Here is a 24,051-nt window from a genome sequence, read left to right on the forward strand (position 1 = left end):
ATTATTTTATTACAAGAAACACACTCACAACAGGAGGACGAAAAATTCTGGATTAATCAATGGGGGGATAAAATTCTTTTTGACCACGGCTCCACCAAATCAGCAGGAGTGGCCATTCTATTTTGTAATTCTCCTTGGAAATTAGTAGCTTCTAAATCTAGCAACAATGGTCACTGGCTAATCTGTGTTTTAAATAGTGATGACCAGTATTGTATTGTGGCTAATATTTATGGTTTTAACTACCCAAATCAAAATAAACTCTTGCTTACAGAACTTTCTAACAATATCACTAATCTAAAACTAACCTACCCAAGTGCAAGTATTATTGTTGGAGGTGATTTTAACATGGTTTATGATGAGCATTTGGATAGATACCCTTCTAGGTGTCAACATAGTTCTCATAATTCCACCTTATCTAATTTCTGTGGCAATCACAGCTTAGTAGATCCCTGGCGCCTGGCAAATCCTAATTTTAAACAATACTCCTGGTTCAAACCAAATAATAACCTAAAATCTAGGATTGACTTCTGGTTAATTTCTGCTTCAGTTACATCTCATGTCTCAGACTGCTGCATGTCAGCAGCTCCTCTGTCTGATCACTCAGTTATAAAGTTGAAATTTGCGCCTCCTGGCGGTGGACTCAGAAATAAAGGCTACTGGAAATTCAATTCTGCGTTACTAACTTCTCATGAATACTGTGATGGTATTAAATCTCTAATCACTGAAGTGATGGCTGATAACACTATAGGGTCTTATGTGTCAAAGTGGGAGTTTCTAAAATTCAAATTTCGAGAATTCTCCATCCATTTTGGGAAATCATTTCACAAAAACAATAAACTAGCAGAACTTAATCTAATTAAAGAAATTAATACGTATTGTAATAAGGCATCACCAAATGAAAGTGACAAACAAAAATTATTAACTCTACAAGGTAAGCTTGATGAAATGTATCTAAAAAAAGCAGAAGGAGCCTACATAAGATCCAGAGCTAAATGGATTGAAGATGGTGAAAAAAGCACAGCTTATTTTTGTCAACTAGAAAGAAGAAGGCAAGAAAGAAATTCAATTAAAACATTATTAATTCAAAATCAAATATGTACAGATCCAACTTTAATTACAAAAGAATTGACCTCTTTCTACAGCAAATTATACTCAGCGGCCTTCTCTGAGACTGATTCAAACTTTTTCTTCGATCACATTAAGAAATTTATCCCGAGTATAGATGATGATTTTGCAGAGTTATGCGATGCTGATATTACTATGCTTGAACTAGACAACGCAGTTAAAAACTTAGCCATAAATAAATCCCCCGGTTGTGACGGCCTAACGTCTAATTTCTATCGACACTTTTGGGATCTGTTAAAACATCCATTTATTCTTATGTTAAATGAAGCAACTGATACTTTATATTTTCCTCCCACTATGAAACAAGGCCTAATTACTCTGATACCAAAACCCGGTAAAGACTCTAAAATTATAGATAACCTTAGACCCATAACATTATTGAATACTGATTATAAAATTGTAACCTTAGCCTATGCCAATAGATTAAAAAGCAAATTAAACTCAATTATAAGTGATTCCCAATCTGGCTTTATGAAAGGTAGATCGATTCACAATAACATTCGTTTGGTGATGGATCTCCTAGACTATAGTCACTTAATTGATGATGTCGGTTTTATCTTATTTCTTGATTTTTATAAAGCCTTTGATTCTATTGAACACCCCTTTATCTTTCAATGTTTAAAACAGTTAGGCTTAAGAAAAAAATTCTGTGCTACCATTGAATCTCTGTATGATAATGCAACTAGCTCTATTTCATTACCAAATGGAACGTCACCACGATTTGATATTAAAAGAGGGGTTAAACAAGGGTGTCCTATCTCTCCCTTTCTCTTCATAATTGCTACAGAAATGCTTTCTATCTTTATTAAAAATTCAGATATTGCTCCCTTAAATGTTATGGGATTACCTGTAATCATTAGCCAACTTGCAGACGACACAACTATTTTTATGAAACATCTTACAGAGACTCCTAAGATAATAGAAGTTCTTAAGGTGTTCTCCCAGGCCTCCGGACTTAGTCTTAACTTAAAAAAATGTGAGTTAATGCCAATTCATCAAAGTGATTTAACAGAAGCATATAACATTCCTATTAGGTCAACGGTAAAATACTTAGGAATACATATATCCAAAGACCCAACTGAAAGGGAAAACTTGAATATATGGAAAACAATAGCAGAGTGTCAAACTAAACTAAACTCCTGGTTGTTGAGAGACATCAGTTTACTTGGGCGTGTCTTTCTTACTAAAATGGAGAGCATATCTAGATGTATCTACCCCGCATATTCACTGACCATTCCTAACAGAGCCATTAAAAAGATCAACCAAATCAACTTTGATTATATATGGAGGAAAAAATGCATTACATTAAGAGAGCAGAAATGACCAAAGAATATAAAGATGGTGGACTACAAGCTATAGACTTTGAGATCATGGATGGAACACTGAAAATTAACTGGTTAAAATCCTTCTTTAACAATAAAAGCTTCTGGTATCATATACCCAGGGAAATCTTCAAAAGGTTTGGAGGCATTGACCTTTTGTTAAAATGCGATTTCAATATTAAGAAACTTCCGATTAAATTATCCCAGTTCCACCAACAAGTCCTTTTATATTGGAAGCTTTTATACAACCATAATTTCACTCCACACAACACGCCAATTTGGAACAATAGATATATTACAATTAAAAACAAATCATTACATAAGAAGGACTGGATGGACAAAGGCATTTGGTCCCTAATTCATTTAACTGATAATGATGGGCGTGTGATGACCCATGAAAATTTCTGTCATAAATATAATATCACAGTTGATCAGAATTCATTCACTTCCATAATAAGAGCCATCCCTATTCCTACATTAAATCTAATTCAAGAAATTGTTTCGAACTCTCATTCAGTCTCCCCTGCTCTTCCTCATCTAGTAGCTGGGAACTTCGACTTCAAGAGCGTTAAAACTCCTAATAAAACAATTAGAAAAATGCTTGATGATATTTCACACCCTTCACTGCCTTTCAGAAATTCCATTAAACAAATTTTCTCCATAGATATTATATACTCATTACGCTCTAAATACCTCAAATTTCCTATAACTCCAAAAGCCAAAGAAATCCATTATAGAGTTTTAAATGACGTATACCCATCTGGGGAATTCTTACGACAGAGATGTGGTTTTGAAACAAATAAGTGTGTATTTTGTGATGATATAGAAACCTCTGTTCATTTATTTTTTCAATGCATCTACTCTGAAGCTCTCTGGACTGATATACATGACTGGCTATACACAAAGATGCGTATTGAACCCTTGTCGGAGAACGATGTCATTTATGGAGCCATATTAGATAATACTGAGTGGGACTTTCTGGTAAATAACATAATCATTGTTGCTAAATTTTATATTCACAAATGTAGATATGGAAAGGTGAAACCTAGATTCTATGCATTTCATAACGAGTGTCTTTCTTTCTCCAAAGCCCTTAAATTTATGAAAAGTAAACATGCAATGAAACTCCTTAATCTTTTTGAAAAGTATGATTTGAAAACAAAGCCCTAGCTCTGTCTCTTTTTCTTTTGTTTGTTTAATTTATTTATTTATCTTTTGTTTGATTGTTTCCTTCACAAATATTCTTGCTCTCTACGCAAAATCTCTTTTGTTATCCTTTTTTGCACCTGATCCCGGGTAATGTAAAACAAAGGAATTTATGCCATGTTGTTTGTAAATGAAAAAGTTCAATAAAAAAAAATGTATCTAGCTTTTACTTCCGGTAAGCCTGTGTTCCCTGACGGAAGAAAATGAGACGGAACTTCCGTCCGGGATGTGCTTGCATGTTCTTTTACTTTAAGGTTGAGAAAGGCGGAGAGATTCATAGAAAACTTGTTGTGCCCACCTCTAACAGCACAGTTAATGTTAATGGTGAAATTTAGCAAAAACGTGGAGCCAGCAGGACAAACAACGGCTGGGTGCAGCAGAGGGAGAAATCTGGGAGATTTCTGAAACATCAGCCGCAGACCCTTAACAGGAGCTTTCACGTTTAACGGGAAATGAGCAACAGAGAAAAAACTTAATGCTGTTTTAATCCTCCGCCATCAGCTCGACTTATTTGGTTTGTATATTTTTATTTTTCTAATCAAATGTGATATTTTTCAGGTTGCTGATCGATTTAGCTTCTTCCTGTATGTCTAGCTTCGTGGAAAGGAACTCGCCCCCCATTTCGCGACGTCCTCACGTGCAGTGGAAAGCAGGGGTTATTGTGGACGGGTTCTTTTCATTGGCAGCATAGTGACATTTTGCACGCGTTTCTGAAGCAAAGGTACTCAATCTATTTTTATGCACTACGCTTCCAAGCCACGTCACCTCCGTAGTTACACACGAAAGCGGTGTAAAACATCCAGTGTTACGTCCCCGACAGGAGATGTTAAAATGCGAAGGAGGGGGTAACGTAAGAAATACGACAGTGGAGTTAAAATAGATTTAATTGTTGTAAAAGGTTCTAAAAACAAGAGCAAACAGATGGCGAGCATTATAAAGATAATGCAAAAACAAAAACTCTCAGGTTAACATTACACCAATTACCAACTATAAAAACACCTGGTAAAAACTTATTGTAAAAGTTTTACCAACACTTCAGTCAATTAAATTGCAGCAAACCAAATTAACCCTTTCATCATCAAAAGATCCCTCTGGATCATCCAAGATCTTTAAAAGCTCAGAGTTGTCAAACGAAGGGATTAAAACCAAAACGAGGGCTGGAGGACAGCAGAACCCCTGCACACTGCTGCCCCCCAGACTGCTGAAGGCACAGCCTTTTTATCCCAGGTGTGGGTCATCAACCAGATTCAGCTCAGCTGTGGTCCTCAGCAGCCTGGAAGAGAGGAGGGGGAGGGGCAGTGTCAGGCTTGATCACCATTGGGCTGGGAGATCTTGGCTCCTGCATCTCACTGGCCAGGCTGGTAGCCGTAACACCCCCACACATAAAAGAAAGAAAAAGGATAAAAGTTAATAAAATACACAATACCAACTTTTAAAACTTTTTCTTTAAAAGCAAGGATCACATTAAAAGCAAGAGAGCCCCCGATAAAAACAACAAAAACAGGCCATCTAAAACCCTAGTCTTCATGTGCGTTGCAGGCGGGCAGATTAATTACATGTGCATATGCACATCCAAACCAGCAAGGGGGGAGGGGGGGGGGGACTTTTCCAGATTGGGTGTCTGTTGTTATATGAAGTCTGGAAGTTGATCAAATGCGGGGCTGGGAGTACGGTTGTCACTATACTAACATTTCAAACTCGATTCGATACGGGGGGAAAAACTCGATACTCGATTTTGATACTATTTATAAACACCAATTTATTGAACAAGTTTATTCAAAAAACAACATTCCTCAATTTGTATTGCAAAAATTAAATGTTAAGAATTAAGTGTATAAAGTGCTTAAACCTTTCAAGTATCAGCATTTTTTAAAAAGTGCATACAAAAACAGACGAAAGTTAACAATTTAAATCATGAATTGTCTCACTATATATACACTATTTGCAGAGTGATGTTTTGCTGCTTAAACTCTGTTTTAAGGTGCATTTTTGTCATAAGATGTAATGCCATATGTTTTGTTCTGTACTTTTGAACAACTCTGTTGGTCAATAAAGGGAGAAAACGAATTTCTCCACAGTAGGACAAAGGTACATCTAATCTTAATAAAAACAGATTGGCGCATGGCAGTGACGTCATTAAAAGCGCTGGTTAGATTATCCGCGGCTAGTCTATTTACGCTTAGAAATCCCAGACCCGCTCCAAACGAACAGGGGAATCATGTTAATGATTCCTAACAAAACCTTTCGACATGTTAATGTTTTGGTGCAGATAATGTCTTATTTCGAGGCTGCACCACGGGAGCCCGTCCGCACTTGTTATATGGATATACACTGATGGCGATTCGCCGATGGATCTAAATACCCCGGGGAATCCAAGTAGCATCGAAGTTGTCAGCATGACTAAACAAACATACTGCATGCTAGAAATTAAGTCCGGGTTGCAATAAAGGGAGTTTTCCTTTAAGCATATAAGCGTGAATATACAACTACGTGTCGGACTTGGTATGCTAGCTTAGCTAATACTAATACGTGAGCTCAAATTTGTTGGTGCAATTAGACACAGTCTTACTAGATTTAATAAATTTTAGACACCTGTTTCATTTCATCATGCAGGTGTCGGTCTCTCAGATGCTTGGCCAAATTTGTTGTGCTGCTTGACTTCGTAGCGATCTCTTTGTAGCACTCCTTGCAAACAGACGTCATGGTCTGTTGCCTTCCCCGACTCATCAGCCTTGTATCCAAAGTGTTTCCACACTGCACTTTTGCTCTTTGTGTTGTTGATTAAGTTGGGCTGTGAAGCGCCTCCCGAATTCGCTGTTGCCATTGTTAACAAAACTTGGATCGGGGACCACTCGTGCGGGAAATTGCAATGCAGCCATGCGGCGTCTTCGTCTTCTGTTTGTCTGGGAGGCAGAGGCTGCTTTACGGCATCTGGCTGTCATGCGTGTCGGTGTACTTGAAGAAGGCTGTGTATATGTGAGACTCCATAATATTGATACCACAGGGATGGAATATCTAATTTAGATACCACTTTTAGTATCGATTTATATCTAGGTATTGATTTTTTTGACAACACTAGCTGGGAGTAGATATTCTGCTGTGATGGTGGGGCTGGATTTGCAACCTCGGGCTTCGTGGGGTTCTGTGATGCTGCTGGGGTCTCCCTTCCCCGGGTGGGTTTTGGGAACGGGGGTGCCTATTGGGGCCAGCAGAGGAGCTTAGGCCCCCCAGTTTTTCCTCCCCATCATCAGACTTTTCCCTCTTCCTGCTCTCTCACATCACATCACAACACCCACATGCACACAGGGCCTTGGGGTGTGAGTAAGCTCAGGGGTTGTGGGTATGATTCCCATCTCCAAGTCCTGTGGCGGCCTGCACCCCAATTTTAATTTTCGTTTTAAAACACTCCCACCAATGACATTCCACACAAGTGCACGCTTCGGGCTTTGGGGGTGAGCACACTTGACAGAACCTGGAGAGAGCGATCTGTTAACACAGCCTCACCATGGGCGCTAGGGCTGGGCGATATGGCAAAAATAGAATATCACGATTTTTCCAATATTTTATCACGATTTCGATTTTATCACGATTTTTTATCCATGAATAGCATAACTTCAATTGCGTATTAAAGAAGAGAAACATTGAATAAATAAACATTTATTCATATTAGGGATAATCAGCACAGTGCTAACACACTTATATTTTAAACTCACTCCAGAGATGATAAAAGCCCTGAGAGAAACAATTACAAAAATCAGTTTTTCTCGTTTTTCAAGTAACTTAACATAAATTAAAATCGTAAACATATTTAAAGTGCAAACATGTCAATTGTAAACGTATTGTGCAAACATTAACTTGTTCAAAATACTATGTACCTCCCAGTTGCTCATGTAGTGGATAGTTAAGCTCAAATACGGCTCTGATGTGCGGCTGGACCAGAGATCGCTTGTGGTAGCAAAAAACTGCGCATTCTGAATATTTTCTGCAACAAGTCTCTAAATAAAGTAAAATTTTCCAGTGCAGATTGGAGACAACCCATAGAAGCACTGATTTGATCTCATTTCAGAGAAAAATAGAACAGGTTAGATGCACCTAATAAATAAAATTACTAACAAACTCAGGATTCTTTCTTTGCTTCACTGTTCTGGTGCTGAAAATATCACTAATGTGGATCAAAGGAGATACACAGATTAATGCACCTCTTATTATTTGGAGACTACATTTACTGCAGCTGGCAGAGGCAGAGATTGTTTCTATTGATACACGGAGTTTACAGAATCATTTTAAATTGTAATAGGGGAAGACTGCAGGAGGGAGCGGTAAAATACAGGGGGTCCCCAATAGGGCTGCAACAAACGATTATTTGGATAATCGATTAATCGGATGGGGTCTCGACACGATTAATCGATTAATCGGATTACATGGGGAAATTTTTAAAAACTGCTAGGGAAACGTTATTTCTCTCCTTCCTTCACTTTATTTAACACAACATTATTAGAAAACAGTTCAATAGCAGAAAAACAACATGCCATCACCTAAATTGTCTTATAAGGTGTATAGACAGAGACCCTAAGCTACATCTATCTGTGACCTAAAATGCTTGGTCCAAGTTAAACAGCTTAAGGGCAATTCTCATCTGTTTTGTTTGATCTCATCTGTAGACATTTATTAAAACTGGGGATGTCAAACAACTAATTTTTAAATGTAATTAAACATAGGCTGTGAATTAATCAAAATTGATCACTATTTCCAAAAATGACTGAAAAAATAAGTTGTCACACACTCCATGGAAACTTTCAGAGAATCCACAAATAGTGGCTTTCAAATGGTTTTGTTACTTTCTGCAAGTTTAGAAAAGAAGCAGATGAGACAGCATGTCTGATAATTTAGTTTTTCATCTGATAATATTAGAACATGTCAGTAATGTCTGAGGGGCTTTTATAAACACTGTATAACTAACACTACTGGAGAGGGTATGAATTACACAGAGGCTTCTGGGGAGCCCAGTTATTGGGGGGGGGGGGCATTTTGCCTTGGCCCCCAAAATGTCTTGAAACGGCCCTGGGTGTGTGACTGAGTGTTGAAGGTGACCTGAATTGTGTCAGATGTATAAATATTACATGTGTGTAACTTATTGTTTTATACAGGTAAAAACGTGTAGTGGAGATAAATCTATCTACATTTTACTTTTCAACACTTTGTTTTGTTTTGTTGTTTTTATTGAACTATTTCCTGTCCTGTCTGTCTCTCATCTTCCTGCATCTCCTCTTAATTCTCCAGAAAAACTGTTGCCTGGATTCTTTCTTTTTCACCTCATCAGTTACTTTTGAGCAGATCAAAGGGATCTCCTGACCACAAAGCGCAGAGCGTGTTTTCGATGCGTCAGTGAGGTGAAATCACCGCAGCACAGGTGATGAGCTCCGCAGTAGCAGAGCGCTTCAGGCACAAATAAGACAGAAAATAGAGAACATGTGCGGACATGAACGATCGTGTGCTAATTATAGTTTTTTGGTTGCGCCACTTTGAGAATGGACCGTGCGCTGGAAGCAGCTGCCTGGATCGCTGCGCAACAACGCGCTGTGCCGCTCTCTGCTCAAAAGAGTCCAAAAATGATATAAATGATATAATATAGAAAACTTTTTTCCGGCTCCCCTGATGTGTAGGATATACAGCTCCCCCATAATTCGATCTCTGCTCCTGGATGAAAAGCCGGACATTTTCATCAATACAAGAACCAGCAGTCCGGACGCGCCGGACAGAGTGAAAAGTGGACATGTCCGGGGAAAACGGAACGTACGGTCACCGTAGTCCTCATAAAGCGGGAAATTATAGATACAGTATTTTGCTCGTGCCCTGGGCCCTTTAGAGTTCGTGGGCCCTGGGCAATTGCCCAATTAATCCTGCCTTGGGCGGAACCGGTTCGCAGCAGCGCGAGTCCCCCCGCTCATCTAATAAGCGTCGCGCTCACGACTTTAGACTTTTTTTACGAGCTTAGGGCATGTCTAGCCTGTGTAATAATCCGGGACTTGGATGAATCACTTTTGAAAAGTTTTTAATGTACCCGGACACAGAGTTCTCTCCTTCCTCACTGATGATCCCGACATGCTTGCGTTTAAGACGCTGCATCATCCTGTGCCATGCTAAGTCTGACCTAAACGTTGCAGGTAACGCATGTCTTTGCCTGATTTAACTGAAAATGCTCCCAAACTTAAAAAGCTTTTACTTTTTTGACTCTCGCTGCTTCTGCCATGTTCCTCTTCCAAACAACTGCCGGCTCTCCCTCGCGCTGATCTGCCGGCTCTCCCTCGCGCTGATCTGTCTGCGCGCAACGGCGGGCGGGAAGGGGGGGCGCTTTTGGAAGAGTTGTGCGACACAACGAATCGATGACGCAATTCGTTGCCAACGCTTTTAGTAATCGATTTTCATCGAATTTATCGATTCGTTGTTGCAGCCCTAGTCCCCAACAAAAACAAGAAACTACGAGTCTGATGAAACCCGCTGGTTTTCCATCAGGCAGTCACGGGGCAGCTCTAGGGACCCAGTGACCGAGCTCAGTCCGGTACCGACACCGGCTCGGCAGAGGGTGAACGAGCCGAGGTGACGTCGTGCTCTGCTTAAGAAGAGGTGTTATTTTCCTGCTTCAGAAGAAGCGTCCAACGTGTTTTTACGCTTTCTCCGAGACATGTCACGTCACTAAGTTGTTAGCGCCGCACGCTAAGGAAACCCTGCGTTCCTCTTCGGAACGTGTCGCTCAGCCGCGGCGAAGCCATGTTTGTTCACACACAAATGAAAACAAGCGGGGCACTAATATATTACTATGACTCACTCTGATTGGTTAAGGGTCAAACAAAGGCGTGTCATTCGCCTGGGGTAAGTTCCTTTTCATTCAGAGGCTGAAATTCAACAGCAGAGCTGTGAATCGTGATAAAACGGTCTCTCAGAAATGACAGACCGTCAGATGTGTAGATCGTAAAATGGTCTAAAATCGTCATATCGCCCAGCCCTAATGGGCGCTGGTGCCCATTTCCAATTTTTAGCTTTACCTAAACACTGAAGGTTCTGGCGGGGGATTGGGGTTGTGTGTTGACACCAGCTAGTGTCAGTTTGATGATTTCTGCACTTTGCAATCCCACCCCTTTGGTTGGCTACCCGGGGCTGAAGGATAGGAGTGGGGGCTGGCCGTCTGGGCGGGGTCTGGGGTAGTGGATTGCTTTAGCCTGGCCAGCCATGCCAATGCTTCCTATGGGAGGCAAATGGACTGGGAACGCTCCCATTCAAATAACCCCACCCCCTGATAATTCTTACCAAGCCAATCAGCGCTGAGCAGCGTACATCACACACCGTGACGCTCAGTTTCTGATAAACAACGAAGATGCCGTCTGAAGCGGAGATCGCTGCAGCTCTTTTTTTCTGTTCTAAATGACTTGGACTTGTCTTACAACCACAACATGAAGATGCTCTAAAAGCCTTTCTTCTAAAGGAAGATGTTTGCGCTGTTGCCCAACGCCATCTTTGACTACAGCACAAAACCTACAGAATTTGACATGTTTGAGGGCTTTACCAAAACATTTCTCAGTCACGCCTTCCTTCAGTTACTCAGATAGGTCAACTCTTTGTGGGAATGAGATGTGAAGTGAATGTTACTTATTATAATGTGTATTAGGGCTGCACAATATATCGAAAAATTATCGTCATCGCAATAACAGGACGTGCGATAGGCCCATTGCAAAGCACGTCAAAAACGGCAATAAATGTTTGGTTTAAACATTTCCATCCGTGTCATACATCAACTTTTTGTAAACTAGCTCTTTTTTACGCGGAAGTATTATTTGACCAATCAAATGTAGCCCTTCTGATATGCGGTCAATCAGATGGGTCCGTTCACGTAATACGCCCGCCCCCTACGTAGACCCTTAGGATGGGTGGAACGCAACACCCGAACTGAGTTAGCGGCGCCGTTCCCTTGTTCGTCATGCTGGCTCAGATTAACGAACGCACTTTGTGCTGAGGTTTCTGGAATCAGCGCTGCTTTCAAACGTGAACGTGAGTCCGCTCGGTGTCGTTAAGCAGCTGATAATAACCGGGCTGACTCCGACACGTGCCGGTGAACCAACCCACCTACCTACATGTCGCTAGTATTCCACCGGGTGGTGATGTTAGCCCCAGGCTCCGGTTAGCTTCCAGCTAAAAGGCTACAGCACTCTCCTCCCAGTACCACCGTGCTAAAGAGGGCCTGGAAACGTTCCCCCACACATCAAAGTGATTTTTCATTTATGAGCTTTTATAGCCTTGTTAATCAGGATAGTTGATTTGCTGCTGCACATAAACTGTCAGTCAGAAGCTCTGGTAGATGGTTATCTTAGAGGAGCTAGTTCAATTTGTTAGCTTGTTATCAGAATCATAGTTGCAGTTTCATCATCTGAGCTGCTTTTTAAGATCTAGGTAAACTTGTTCAATTTGGGGTTAAAAACAAACGCTTTCCACATATTTTCCATGTAGTTTTTTGCCAGTTCCTCTTCTGAAAGGTAGACAATTGTTTTTCTCTTTCCCTCAGAAAATCTTAATATTCTCCTAGTTTGGCCCAGCACAGTTCACTTCCCAACTGCAGCAACAGCCTTATATCATAACCACATAAGTGGAGAAAATGCTCAGTAGCAATGAGAGAATTTGCTGTTGCATTTAAGGATGTTAACTATTATTTAACATTTAAACTTATTTTCTGATTTTTTATTTATTCTAAAACCCTGGTAAGGGATGTTTTTCTGTATTTGGAGCATCAGAAAAAGTTTTATGGTGGCGGTGATGTTTTAAAGTCACTGAGAAACTGCATGCATGCAGTTTGTTGTTTTGCTGCTAATACAGTAGCAGGTGCAGCTGCATATTTTTTCAATAAAAATGTTATGTTGTAATGGAATTCATGCATTAGTTTTTGTTTGCTTTGAACCCAGAGCAGACGTCACACGCCAGACGACATCAACACTGCATACTTTAGTATTTGTTCATTTATCGTGAGTAATATCGATATCGCAATATTAAGCACTGTTATCGAATATCGCAGGTTTTCCTAATATCGTGCAGCCCTAATGTGTACGAATAAATTGATATTGATTAAAGCATAGATTATTCAGACATTTCATTTAAACATCCTGTTCATTCAACACATATGATTATTCCAACTTATGAGCTGTAAAGTCTGTAGGAACTTCGAGTACGTTGACATTTATTTAGAGTGAGGATGCAGCAGTCTGGCATGAGGACTTGAGCAAAGATGTTTTGTCTTGTACAGAAACAAGAACTTGGGCAGAACTGGATTTGGAGGCCAGACAGATGGTGGGTTTATGTCTGCAAATGAAAGGTTTCTTTCTGGTAAATTTGTAGTGGAAAATTTTACCACTTGGTACGTTACGTTAGGTTGAATGTGTTTATGAGTGAGCATGAGGGTGGGAGTGTCTGACTGTGTTTATGTGTGACTGTGTCTATCAGGTAGGGTCTTGGTCTCCTCCCTTCTCCTGGAACATCTTTCGGTGCTACAACGTCTTGACCTCAGAGTCGTGGTCGAAACACATTACTCTTCATTTAAATTGAATTACAACATATGTGCGATCCAGGGCCTAAGGCAAAGCGGTAGGGGGTGCATTACTCTGTGCTCCATTGCTAAGTAGAAATAAAAATTCTTAAATATTTGTCTGATAATAAAGGAATTTCCTAATTTGGGCTTCTCCGCCCGAGACACCCAATGTCATTATTCGTCGTTGCAAGGGCTTGCCGAGGCTCGGACTGGTGGACAGAGTCAAGCCCGCTTTTCCTAACAGCCGTCAAACTAGACAGAGAACGCAAGCTTGCTGATTGTTCAGGACACAGACTTGGGTCAGGACAGTGCTTCGATTAGCCAACAGCACCGCTATTGCCCCCTCAAAAAAAATAAAAGAGCCCGAGATATCTAGCAGCAGACACGGAGCAGCTTGAAGAATACCTCGTGGAAAAACTCTGAACATATGAATGTTTATCACTCGTGACTGGAGGAGTATAAAGATGCGCAACAAGCGTTTTATGCGTGGACATTAATGACAGGAAACGTGGGTTTAGAGGTGGCGATCACATAAAGATGGTGGAGGGTAGGGCTGCACAATATATCGTTATCGCGATATCAGGATGCACAATATGCATATAGCAAATAATAGATAAATATCGCAATGAACGGTCAGCTCAAATGTTTGCTACACAATTTATTCTGTCAGTCAAACGGAAGCATGATGTTTTTTTTTAAACACATCAAAAAGAGCTCTTCACCCATTTGGCCAGTTGGGTGGGTTCTTATAGGTAGCTGCCCGCCCCCGAGGCGGACAGTACTTAATTTTGATGGTTAGCAAACACCTGAGTTAGCTTTGCTCTGCTCTTTTTGCTGATTCTGCTTTTCCTGGGATCCACGGATTTCATTTTCTTTTCTTTTTCCCTTTCCTCACATCTTTTGCTTTTCTCATTTTTATGAGTTTTTTATTTCTTTGTTTTTGATCATTTTTATTCCTGGGTTAAGTTTTTATTTATCGCAAGTAATATCGTCATCACAATATTAATCACTGTTATCGAATATCGCAGGTTTTCCTAATATCGTGCAGCCCTAGTGGAGGGGGATGAGGGACAAATTTGTCCATGTTAAAAGGCTCATAAATACAAAAAACACAACATAAACACAATAGTAAATGCACCATTTTGGACTGGGTACATAACGGGACACCCCAGAAACGAGCTACGCCCTTTGTTGCCCTGGCAGGGAATCACTTGCAACGCTCCTCAGGGGATGGAGAAGTATGAGAGCAAAACATCTCTTTTTTTTGTTTATTTATTTGGCAGACACTTTTATCCAAAGCGACGTACAAATGTTAACCTATAGGGCATGTTGTGATCTGTGGGGAAACGGTGAAACTGGGGTACCCGGAGGAAACCCATGCATGCATGGGGAGAACATGCAACTGAACGCAGAAGGGCCACAGCCGAGTTTCGAACCAGAAACTTTTTTGCTGCGAGGCAACAGTGCTCACAACGGCACCACCATGCAGCCTGTGCATGTCATCCCCTCACGGAGCTGACACAGAAGCATGAACAAGGCTTAAAAACCTTTCCAACACTCCGTGTGCATCACTCCATTGCAGAGCTCATGGAGAACTATAAATCAGGCTTTACTCTGTCCTCGCTGCTGCAACAGAGGACACAGCGCGGTGGCAGACAGTGAAAAGGATGAGAGAAGAGGGTGTGTGTATGTGTGTGTGTGTGTGTGCGCGCAGGGTTTGAGGTCACACATGGCACTGAGAGAACAGGGATTAAATTAATAAAATAACGTGGTGCAGAGTCTCCAAAAGCAACACAGCTCATGCCCGCCTTTGTTTATCTAATTAAGGAGGACACCATGGACCATTCATCTTTAACTCCTCCCACATGCTGGAGGTTTTCCACATTCCTGAGAAGTCCTTGAACCATATAAACAAAATCTGCTCGTTTGAGACCGAACCAATGTGATCACCGACCGTACTGACTAACAGATAATTTTCCTCAGCTCTACCGAGCGACCCAGCTAAACAAACCAACATGCTGTTTGAAACTTTCTCTGACTGGTTCATCGGTGTGTGGCCGACAAAAGCAGACACGCAAATGGCAAGACTCTGCTGAAAGGAAAAAAACACAAAAGTTCTGTGGGCATAGACACATTTAGAAATAATGGCACAGAAAGGTGATAGGGGCGATTCTATGACCTCCAAGCTTTGGTAGATTGTAATCACATTTTAATCCTTACCGATCTTATATAATTAGATTGTGCACGGTCCTATTTCTAATCAAATTTTGATATCAGGCAGGTCATTATAGCTGAATCTTTAATGCTCCACCTGTGAGAGTAAAGCCTAGTTCATGCTTTTGCGTCTGCGTCGGTGCGGAGACACCCAACACCATTATTGACAGTTTGTTGTTTTGTTAAGGTAAAGAAAAAACTAAGGTAAATATGATGCTGCTTGCTGTTAACATGAAGGTAATGTTTTTGTGTTTCAATGTTCCTGTAGATGTTTGCCAGATGGTGTTGAGTAAAGAACAGGCTCCTGAAGAACGGAGACCTGGTGTGAGCCAGATGGACCTGGAGACCCTCAACATGAAGGAGGAAGAGGAGGAGCCACTTAATGAGGGTAGGAATGTATAACTGTATTTATGTGTGACTATCCCTCAGGTAGACTCTTGGACTCCTCCCCTTTCGTGGGACATCTTGTGGTGCTACAACATCTTGACCTGCTGACCCCTGTCGCATTTCCTGCTGGTGGGTGATGCCTGGGTTTGCCTGTGTATTTGCAGCTATAGTGTTTAGGGCTGGAAATTTTTGGCCTCTGCTGACTCGCTCCTGGTGGCTGCCTGGTGGGGTCCGGACCCCCGGGCTCTGTCAGGTCTCTGCCAAGGTTGGGTGCCATTGGGTCCCGGGCCGCAGAGTTCTGAGCTCGGCCTTTCCTTGAGTGTGCGACTTCGGGTGGGCCTGGGGGCCTGCCGTTATCTCCTGGGCCTTTGGCATAGCTGCTGGTTGGCCTCTCCGCGGTGGTCTTCTGCATCTCTCGGGGTGGGGGTGTTTGGGGGCTGCGCCAGCGGTGGTCTCACTGTGGTCTCCGGGGCAAATCTCTGGATCTCTAGGGCTTGATTCTCCTCCATCTTCCACTGGTCTTTGGGGGCAGGTCCGTTGCACCCCACACTTACTGTTGGACACTCTTATGGAGAAACCTTACATACACAAAGCTGTGGTCTGCATTAAATGCACTATGAAATATTACCATGTGCTTTCCAGCTAAAGTTATTGTTATAAATTATCATTTTGTTGGCAGTGATATTGTTGGGCATTTTTATGTCCTTAAAATAAACCACTCAAGAGGAAGTATTAGTAAGATCAACGGTTTTGGCCAGAGGCAAAATTCGTTTGAACGGCATGTGTAAAGAAGTATTAAAACCTCAGATGAAAAAGGTTTTGGGATTTTCATGGCTGGACTTTTAAGAAAATCTGATGTTTTTGACTGGCGCGGGAAAAACCGAAACTAACTTCCGGTCTAAGCCCTGGGCAGCTGGTGACGTTTCACAAGGTGCTTTGCTGAAACCGCTATAGTAAACAACCCCTGACTCTGGTGTTTCTGCGTTAGCGTTATAACAGAGAACAATGTGTCATCAATCAGATGTAGCTTGTGAAGCCTCTGCTAGTCAGTCAGATTTGTTTTTTCTCTGGAATACGACGACAAGAACAGATATTGGATTACCGTTAGAAGTTAAACTAAGCTCCGATCCCGCTAGCTGGATATCAGAACCGGAGGTGCAGACTTGTTTTAGACCGTTTGACTCTGAAGACCCACGACCCGATTTGAACATCGAGGTGGATTCTGTTCATCTTCAGAACCAAAATTGGTACAATATGTTTACTTTTTAAAAATATTTCATTTCTGTGCTCCACCGGGGGCTCTAAGCTGACGAGTTCTCATCTGGTCTTAGCTTCATCATGTGTCCCAATATAATTCAGTAATCTACAGATATGTGGGCTACCAGTTTTACCGCTCCATGTATATAATGATATAACTCCGGAAAATATATAACTGATATAACTGCGGATGAAACGTGCATAGGAACTTGCAGCGTTTGTGGTTCCTTCCTACCTTCTGCGGCTTGTCTCCGCTGTGAACCAATATTCTCCCAGACTGTAGGGGGCGGCATGGGGCTCTACGGCATGCTTACAACACTACACTATAGTAGAAGTAGAAATCACTGTTGTTTACAACATTCTTTCACTGTGTCCTTGTCTTTTTCGACTGTGACAGCTATTATTAACAATATTTTTATAACGGGGATCTTAATGGACCGAATCATAAAGATGTACTTACAAACCTCCGTCACTACTAGCACTTGTCAGTCCATGATGTTTTTCCGCACAGGACCATCCGCGTGGTTAGAAAATTTCCTAGGTGTGCAGTGCGGAAACTTTGGGCCGCACAGAGGCCACGTGAAGGGGTGTGGTTGCTAAAATTACGTAATTTGGCCGCACGAACCTCGTGCACGCGTCAAGCATAAAACAAACTTAACGCATCCACATAGACAGCAGGCTGTGCCTTTGGTCACAGACTTACTGCTGCACCTCGTACTGGAGGATTCCACTAGGGGGCAGAGTAGAGCACTCATACCGTGTTGGCGAGCTTCATTAGCCTGGCCTGCCAGACTCCTCCTCTGTTTAATTCTGCACAGAAAAAGGGTCTGGGAACTCTCCTATTCAAATAACCCCACCCCCTGAGAAATCTAACCGAGCCAATCAGCGCTGAGTACGTCACACACCACAACGCCGAGTTTCTGGTAAACATGGTGACTGAAGCAGAGTTCGTTGCGGCTCTTTCCTCTGTTCTAAATGACTTGAATGTCTTTAAAACCACAACAAGTAGAAGCGATAAAAGCCTTTCTTCTAAAAAATAAAATAAAATAAAAAATAGGTTAGCGCCGTTACCAGACACCATTTTTGACTACAGCTAAAAAACTACAGCGTCGCGCAGTACAGTCGGTATTCCCGTCTTTTTTCTGGTTATTTTTGAGCTGCCTAGTCCCGCCCCTCATGTGCCTCTCTGCCTGTGAGTTACCAGACTCTTGCTCTGTGCAGAATTAGAGGATGAGTCTGGCAGGCCAGGCTAAAGCTTCATACATTCAAGGTTCATCTTTTAGTGCCAGTGTTACAAATGTTTAGGAGGCACAAAGAGTGTAAGACACACATTTTGATTGTTAATAATTTAAAAACTCTGGATTTTCATACATAAGTTAACATAAAGGAGAGTGATCATCTTTAGGGTCTCCAGGACCAAACAACAAACATAAACCTCACAGCTGTTAATTCTGAATCTTGAAAATGTGCTATATTTGTTGCTGTTGCATTTATGGTTTTTGTTTTGGTAAGGTAAAAAAAAAACATAAGTATGATTCTGCTTGGTGTAAACATAAAGGTAATGTTTTTTGTGTTCCAGTGTGCTCTGTAGATGTTCAGCAGATGGTGTTGAATAATGAAGAGGCTCCTGAAGAACTAAATCCTGGTGTGAGCGAGATGGACCTGGAGACCCTCAGTGTAAAGGAGGAAGAGGAGCCACTTCATGAGATGATGGAGACTTATGCCACCAGGATTTCATTCAATGCCGTTTCTTGTCAGTGTGAGGAGGATGAAGACAAAGTTCTGTTGTCACAGTTTGATCAGCACCAGGCTACAGACGGAGATCTTCCAACCAGCCCCTGTCCTGACCACATGAAAGCAGTAAGTGGTGGAGAGGACTGTGGAGGAACAGAAAGTAGCAGGAATCCAGATCTAAATCCTTATGAAGATGATTCTGATTCATCAGAGACTGGAATTGGTTTGAAAAAAGATGACCAGGATGGGAAATATTGTGACTGTCGGCTGAAATCCTTGTCAGACTCGGAACCAGAAACTGAAGACAGTGAAAAAGAATGGAATGAGAGCGAGTCTTCTGAGTCAGATGTTAAGGCTGTGACCAAATCTTTAAGCTGCCCTGAGTGTGGTAAACCTGTTCTCCACAAAGGGTCTCTCCAGAAACACGTGAGAGTGACAAGTCCTTCATCAACGAGGTCCTCAGGCTGTCGGGGCAAAATGAAGCAAAAAGTAGGGTCATGCAGGAAAGTCCAGAATCAACTAAAATCATTTAGTTGTGAAGATTGTGGATTTTCTTTTAGCAATAAGTCAAATCTTACCAGTCACCTGAAAATCCACACAGGACAAAAGCCTTTTATGTGTGATTTTTGTGGACAAAGATTTAGACAAAAGTCAGTTTTGCAAAATCATATTCAAATCCACACAGGACAAAAACCATTTATGTGTGATGTTTGTGGACATAGATTTAGCCAAAAGACAAGTTTAAAAGCTCATGTGAGTGTCCACACAAGACAGAAACTGTTTGTTTGTGAGCTCTGTGGAAAAAGATTTAGCCAGAAGCCAAGTTTAAGCAGGCACATGATAGTCCACACAGGACAGAAACCACATAATTGTGAGCTCTGTGGACAAAGATTTAGTTTTAAGGGAGATTTAAACAGACACTTAAATGTCCACACGGGACAAAAACCTTTTGCATGTGATTTTTGTGGAAAAAGATTTAGCCAAAATGCTAATTTAAAAACTCACAGGAGAGTCCACACAGGACTGAAACCTTTTGTGTGTGACGTTTGTGGAGACAGGTTCAGGCATAAAGTAAGTTTAAACACGCACATGAGAGTCCACACAGGAAACAAAAAGCAACTTTAACTACAAGTCCCAATCTGATTCTTCACCAAGGCATTAAAATAAGAATAACCTCCAAATTGTCCTTTAAAGCCCCAAACTGTTTACTATTAAATCCTGTTTCCAGTTCACAAACTTGTCCTTTTTCACCAATATTTCTCACCAACATCAATTCTAACTATTCCTCTCAACTTGAAATTATACATTTTTATATACATAAACTGTGTTCGAGCCGCCATGGTCATCCACCATTTTAAAATACAGTAGCTGTTTAAGGACATACGAGCTCCACGTAACCGTTTGGACTGTGACTGTAACCTGAAAGAACCAGCAGAGGGCAGCAGTGCGCCCTGGAAGTATGGAGTCTGCTAATTCAACTAAGAAATAGAAAAGAATAGCTACACCGTTGCTGTACTCGTGTTATGGCTACCAGCCTGGCCAGTGAGATTCAGGAGCCAGGATCACCCAGCCCCGGTGATCAGCCTGACACCGCCCCTCCTCCTCCTCCCTTCCAGGCTGCTGAGGAGCACAGCTGAGCTGAATCCTGCTGGTTACCAACATCTGGATAAAAGGCTGTGCCTTCAGCAGTCTGGGAGGCAGCAGTGCAGGGGTTCTGCTGTCCTCCAGGCCTCAGTTTGTGTTCAACCCCTTTGTTTGGATGAGTTTTTACTTTTATAGTTTAAACTGAGTGATCCAGAGGGATCTTTTTGATGCTTGTTGATTAAAAAGGTTAACTTGGTTTGTTGCAATTTTTAAGAACACCTTCTGTTCGGTAAAGCTTTTAATAAGTTTTTACCAGGTGTTTTTATAGCTGGTAATTTGTGTAATGTTAACCTTTTTGAGAGTTTGTTAGTTTTGCATAACTTTGAATAACTTACAATTAAATCAAGACATTTAAAGTTTGGCAGTTCGTCATTATGTCCAACACAAGGAAGCTGCATATGTTCAGACCCCCGCCCTCTATTAGCTGGATGCTGAGTAGTGTCTCTTGGGCCATTCCCATCTGTACCGGGTCGGCCCGGGCCGGGTAGCCCCAGTCGGCCCCAGCCTGGCCCGGTTGATTCCACACATCCTTGCCTTAAGCCCATGTGGGCTGATTCTACCCACCAATCAGAGGCTTGCTCTAATGGAAGATGTGAATTTGCTGTCAGAAGTGGGCGTGTTGGCCCTGGTTGGCCTGAAGCAGACCTCCTCGAGAAGAGGGCTGAAAATGAGCCTTGGTTGGCCCGGGAAAATACCAGGCCACCCAGATATGTAAACAACCTACGCTACCCGGCCCGGGCCGACCCGGTACAGATGGGAATGGCCCATCTGACTCCCAAACTCACCTCAAGTTGTTCATCTGTCTTCTCAGTACCAGAATTCCCGACCCGGTCCCAACGTGTCCGTTCCAAATTCCTTCTACTCAAGTCTCCTCTCTTCCCGCAGACTGCCATCTCCCAACATGCTCCAACGCTCATGCACTAGCCAGTGGCTAAATCATCATTGTTTATCTCCACAACACTCTACTAACGGAGATGTAGTTCTTCACGTGTTACAGAGACACTCCGACACAGAGGGCTTCTTCTCAAACGATACCTTTAGGTTTGGGTCTCCTTTTGCTGGTAATCTGTGGGAGTTTACACACAGCATACACAGCGTCTTCCCGGCTCTAGCCATGGCTAACCAGTACTCGGAATATTTCAGGGGAACACAATTTCTCACAACACCTGACCTCCCGGCTGACGTCACCTCTCTTCCTTGTGTGAATCGTAACCGCTTCAAGATCTATCAGAACTAGCTTGCTTCCTTCAGAACTGGTAGGTTAATAAACAGTCATCATTATAAATGCTTTTAGGTTGAGTAGTTTGTTTTAAGCTTTGTGTGGGTTAGGCTACACAGGTTGGAAATTGATTAAACAGTCAAACTCATGAGTGAGCCACCGTAGCTGCAATACTTTCTCTGAACTGCACGGTGCAAAAGAGTTGCACTTTTTCATCATGATTCCAGTGGATTTCACACAAGGGGCCTTTAAATTTTATAAATTGTTAATTTGCTTTGTTCTTTCTGTGTGACTGACATTGCTGTGTTGTCCAAGAAATAAAAACTATTGATGCAGAAGAACTTGTTGAAATTTAAACTCAGCCATTATTATTTTATTTGAAAATCTTTATCTCAGGATGATTTTGTGATTTTTTTTTGTTTTATAAAATTAAATCTGATCTTTTCCACCTGATTCAGATTATTTGAAAATTGTGATTGGATCAGAGCATTCCTACTTCTAAAGGTAGGTTTTTGATATAATTAGCCATTGTATTGTGTATTTTATTAATCTTTCCCTGCAACGCGGCTTTGTCTCTAATTTCTGAACATGATTTTGTGGAACCTAGCCTTACAAAAACCCAGTTTGGACTCCTCTCAGCCTAAAAATGACAGGCCCATTTCTGCTCTTTATAAAATTTTAGGTAAAGGCTGATTAACTGATAACTTGAAACGACACAAGTTTGGTATTTTCCAATCTAGTTATAGATCATTCAACAGAAACCTTTGCCTAAAGGCTCCAGTGACTAAAAGGTGGGTGCAGAAACCAGGGAAGTTCGTCTTTTTTTTTCTTTCTTTCTTTTTCTTTTTTTTAATCATTCTGCAGCTTTTGACACGGTTGATGACAGCTCCTTAAGTCTTTGTGAGTTGGTGAGTATCTCTGGAACTGTTCTCGACTGGTTCAGGTTGTGCTTTTCAGTGTGTATAAACCAAATCATGTCAGATTCCACCAATCTGTTCTGTGGGGTACCCCAAGGCTCTGTTTTAGGTCCACACTTGTGGTTACTATATATACATCCTCTTGAAAAGATAAAGGGATTTTTCAGTCATTTTCTTGAGTCATTGTGTGCTGAAATGATTGGGTTAACGAAAGGTCACCTAGCCTCCATTGCCCCCTGTGGCTAGAATTTTCCACTTGCACCTCCACAGTTGCAGGTCTGGTCTGTTGGACTTGGAAAAAAATTGAGCTGACATGCCTGGCGATGAAGTCTGCTTCCAGCATGTTTCCTGCATGTTTTAGATCATGAATACAGATTATTAATTTAGTGAAGAATCACTCATGTGGATGTTTTATTTTTTGTTTTGGTTTTAATTGTCTTCATTTTTTACATAGTAAAAGCATTTTGACCATGCTGTAATTTTGATGTGATTTTCTTTGGGAAGCCCTTTATGTTTTTTCGTCTTTGAAAAGTACTATGTAAATTATTCTTTCTTTATAAATAAAGAAGAACCTCACTAGCAAACAAATACAAGGGAAATTGTTTTATATCTTGTGATTTTAAGATGTTGCCCCATATATTCATAATAATTATTTAATCTGTCAACTCTGCGATCCCCAGTTATGTTTGCAGATGACACAATATTAGTTCTGTCACACTTCCAACTACCTTCTGGTCTAGCAGGCAAAGATACATGGTTCAAAATTAATCTATCTTTAGATGTAAATAAATAAATAAAATAAAATCTATATTGTATTTTGTGGAAAAGCATCTTACAACAAAAATGTAACCAAAATTAAAATCTTAAATACCGAGTTATCCCAGGTCTCAACTACAAATTTCTTGGAATTGAAATTGATGAGAGGCTGGGCTGGAAAATGCATGTTGGCTATAAAAAAAAATCTACAAGCCATCGGCATAATAAGGAAGGTTTGCGTATTTGTTTCTACAAAGTGTCTTTTCATGTGTCTTGTGTATCCTCATCTCCTTCATGCAACATGATTTTTGGTGCCCAAATGCCTACAAACGGCCTTACTTGGTACTTTTTCCACTACTCTTAAAGGGATATGCCACCCAAAATTGAAATTTTGTCTTGACCTTTTTCCCAGAGTTTGATGTCACGCACACACACACAGTCAGTTTAGGGTGCACAAATGTTAACATGGTAATTAGACTAATCTAAAACATAAACTGAAATATAAGGTAAACATATAAGTGTAGACCGTCACATGTGCCAGGATGAACCAGCAAAATGTAAAGTTGCTGTAGTGCACTAATTTTCCAGCAGAACCACTGTTAGCGAGACCTTCTAGCTGCAACATTCAGTTCAGTGATGGCTCTAGGATAAAAGCTGTTTAGCAGCCTGGTGTTGCATGTTTTTGTTGCCCTGCATTGTTTG

The 24,051-nt window shown here is 41.3% G+C and overlaps 1 protein-coding gene across 1 annotated transcript; it reads left to right on the forward strand.

Moving 5' to 3' along the window:
• Positions 1-844: 844 nt before the first annotated feature.
• Positions 845-23,628, forward strand: LOC107388120 (zinc finger protein OZF). Its single transcript, XM_015963508.3, has 3 exons — positions 845-4,167; positions 15,704-15,823; positions 18,659-23,628. Exons 2-3 carry the CDS (start codon positions 15,715-15,717, stop codon positions 19,936-19,938), a joined length of 1,389 nt encoding a protein of 462 aa, XP_015818994.2. The 5' UTR covers positions 845-4,167; positions 15,704-15,714; the 3' UTR covers positions 19,939-23,628.
• Positions 23,629-24,051: the final 423 nt, after the last annotated feature.

Source organism: Nothobranchius furzeri, chromosome 16 (genome assembly GCF_043380555.1).
Source record: "Nothobranchius furzeri strain GRZ-AD chromosome 16, NfurGRZ-RIMD1, whole genome shotgun sequence".
Classification (NCBI taxonomy): Eukaryota; Metazoa; Chordata; class Actinopteri; order Cyprinodontiformes; family Nothobranchiidae; genus Nothobranchius; species Nothobranchius furzeri.

Bases quoted from the DNA above. Each gene is read 5' to 3' on its own strand.
- LOC107388120 (XM_015963508.3), top strand. From the start codon at position 15,715: ATGGTGTTGAGTAAAGAACAGGCTCCTGAAGAACGGAGACCTGGTGTG. The intron at 15,824-18,658 runs GTAGGAATGTAT...TTTGTGTTCCAG, and splicing joins GGAGGAGCCACTTAATGAGG to TGTGCTCTGTAGATGTTCAG.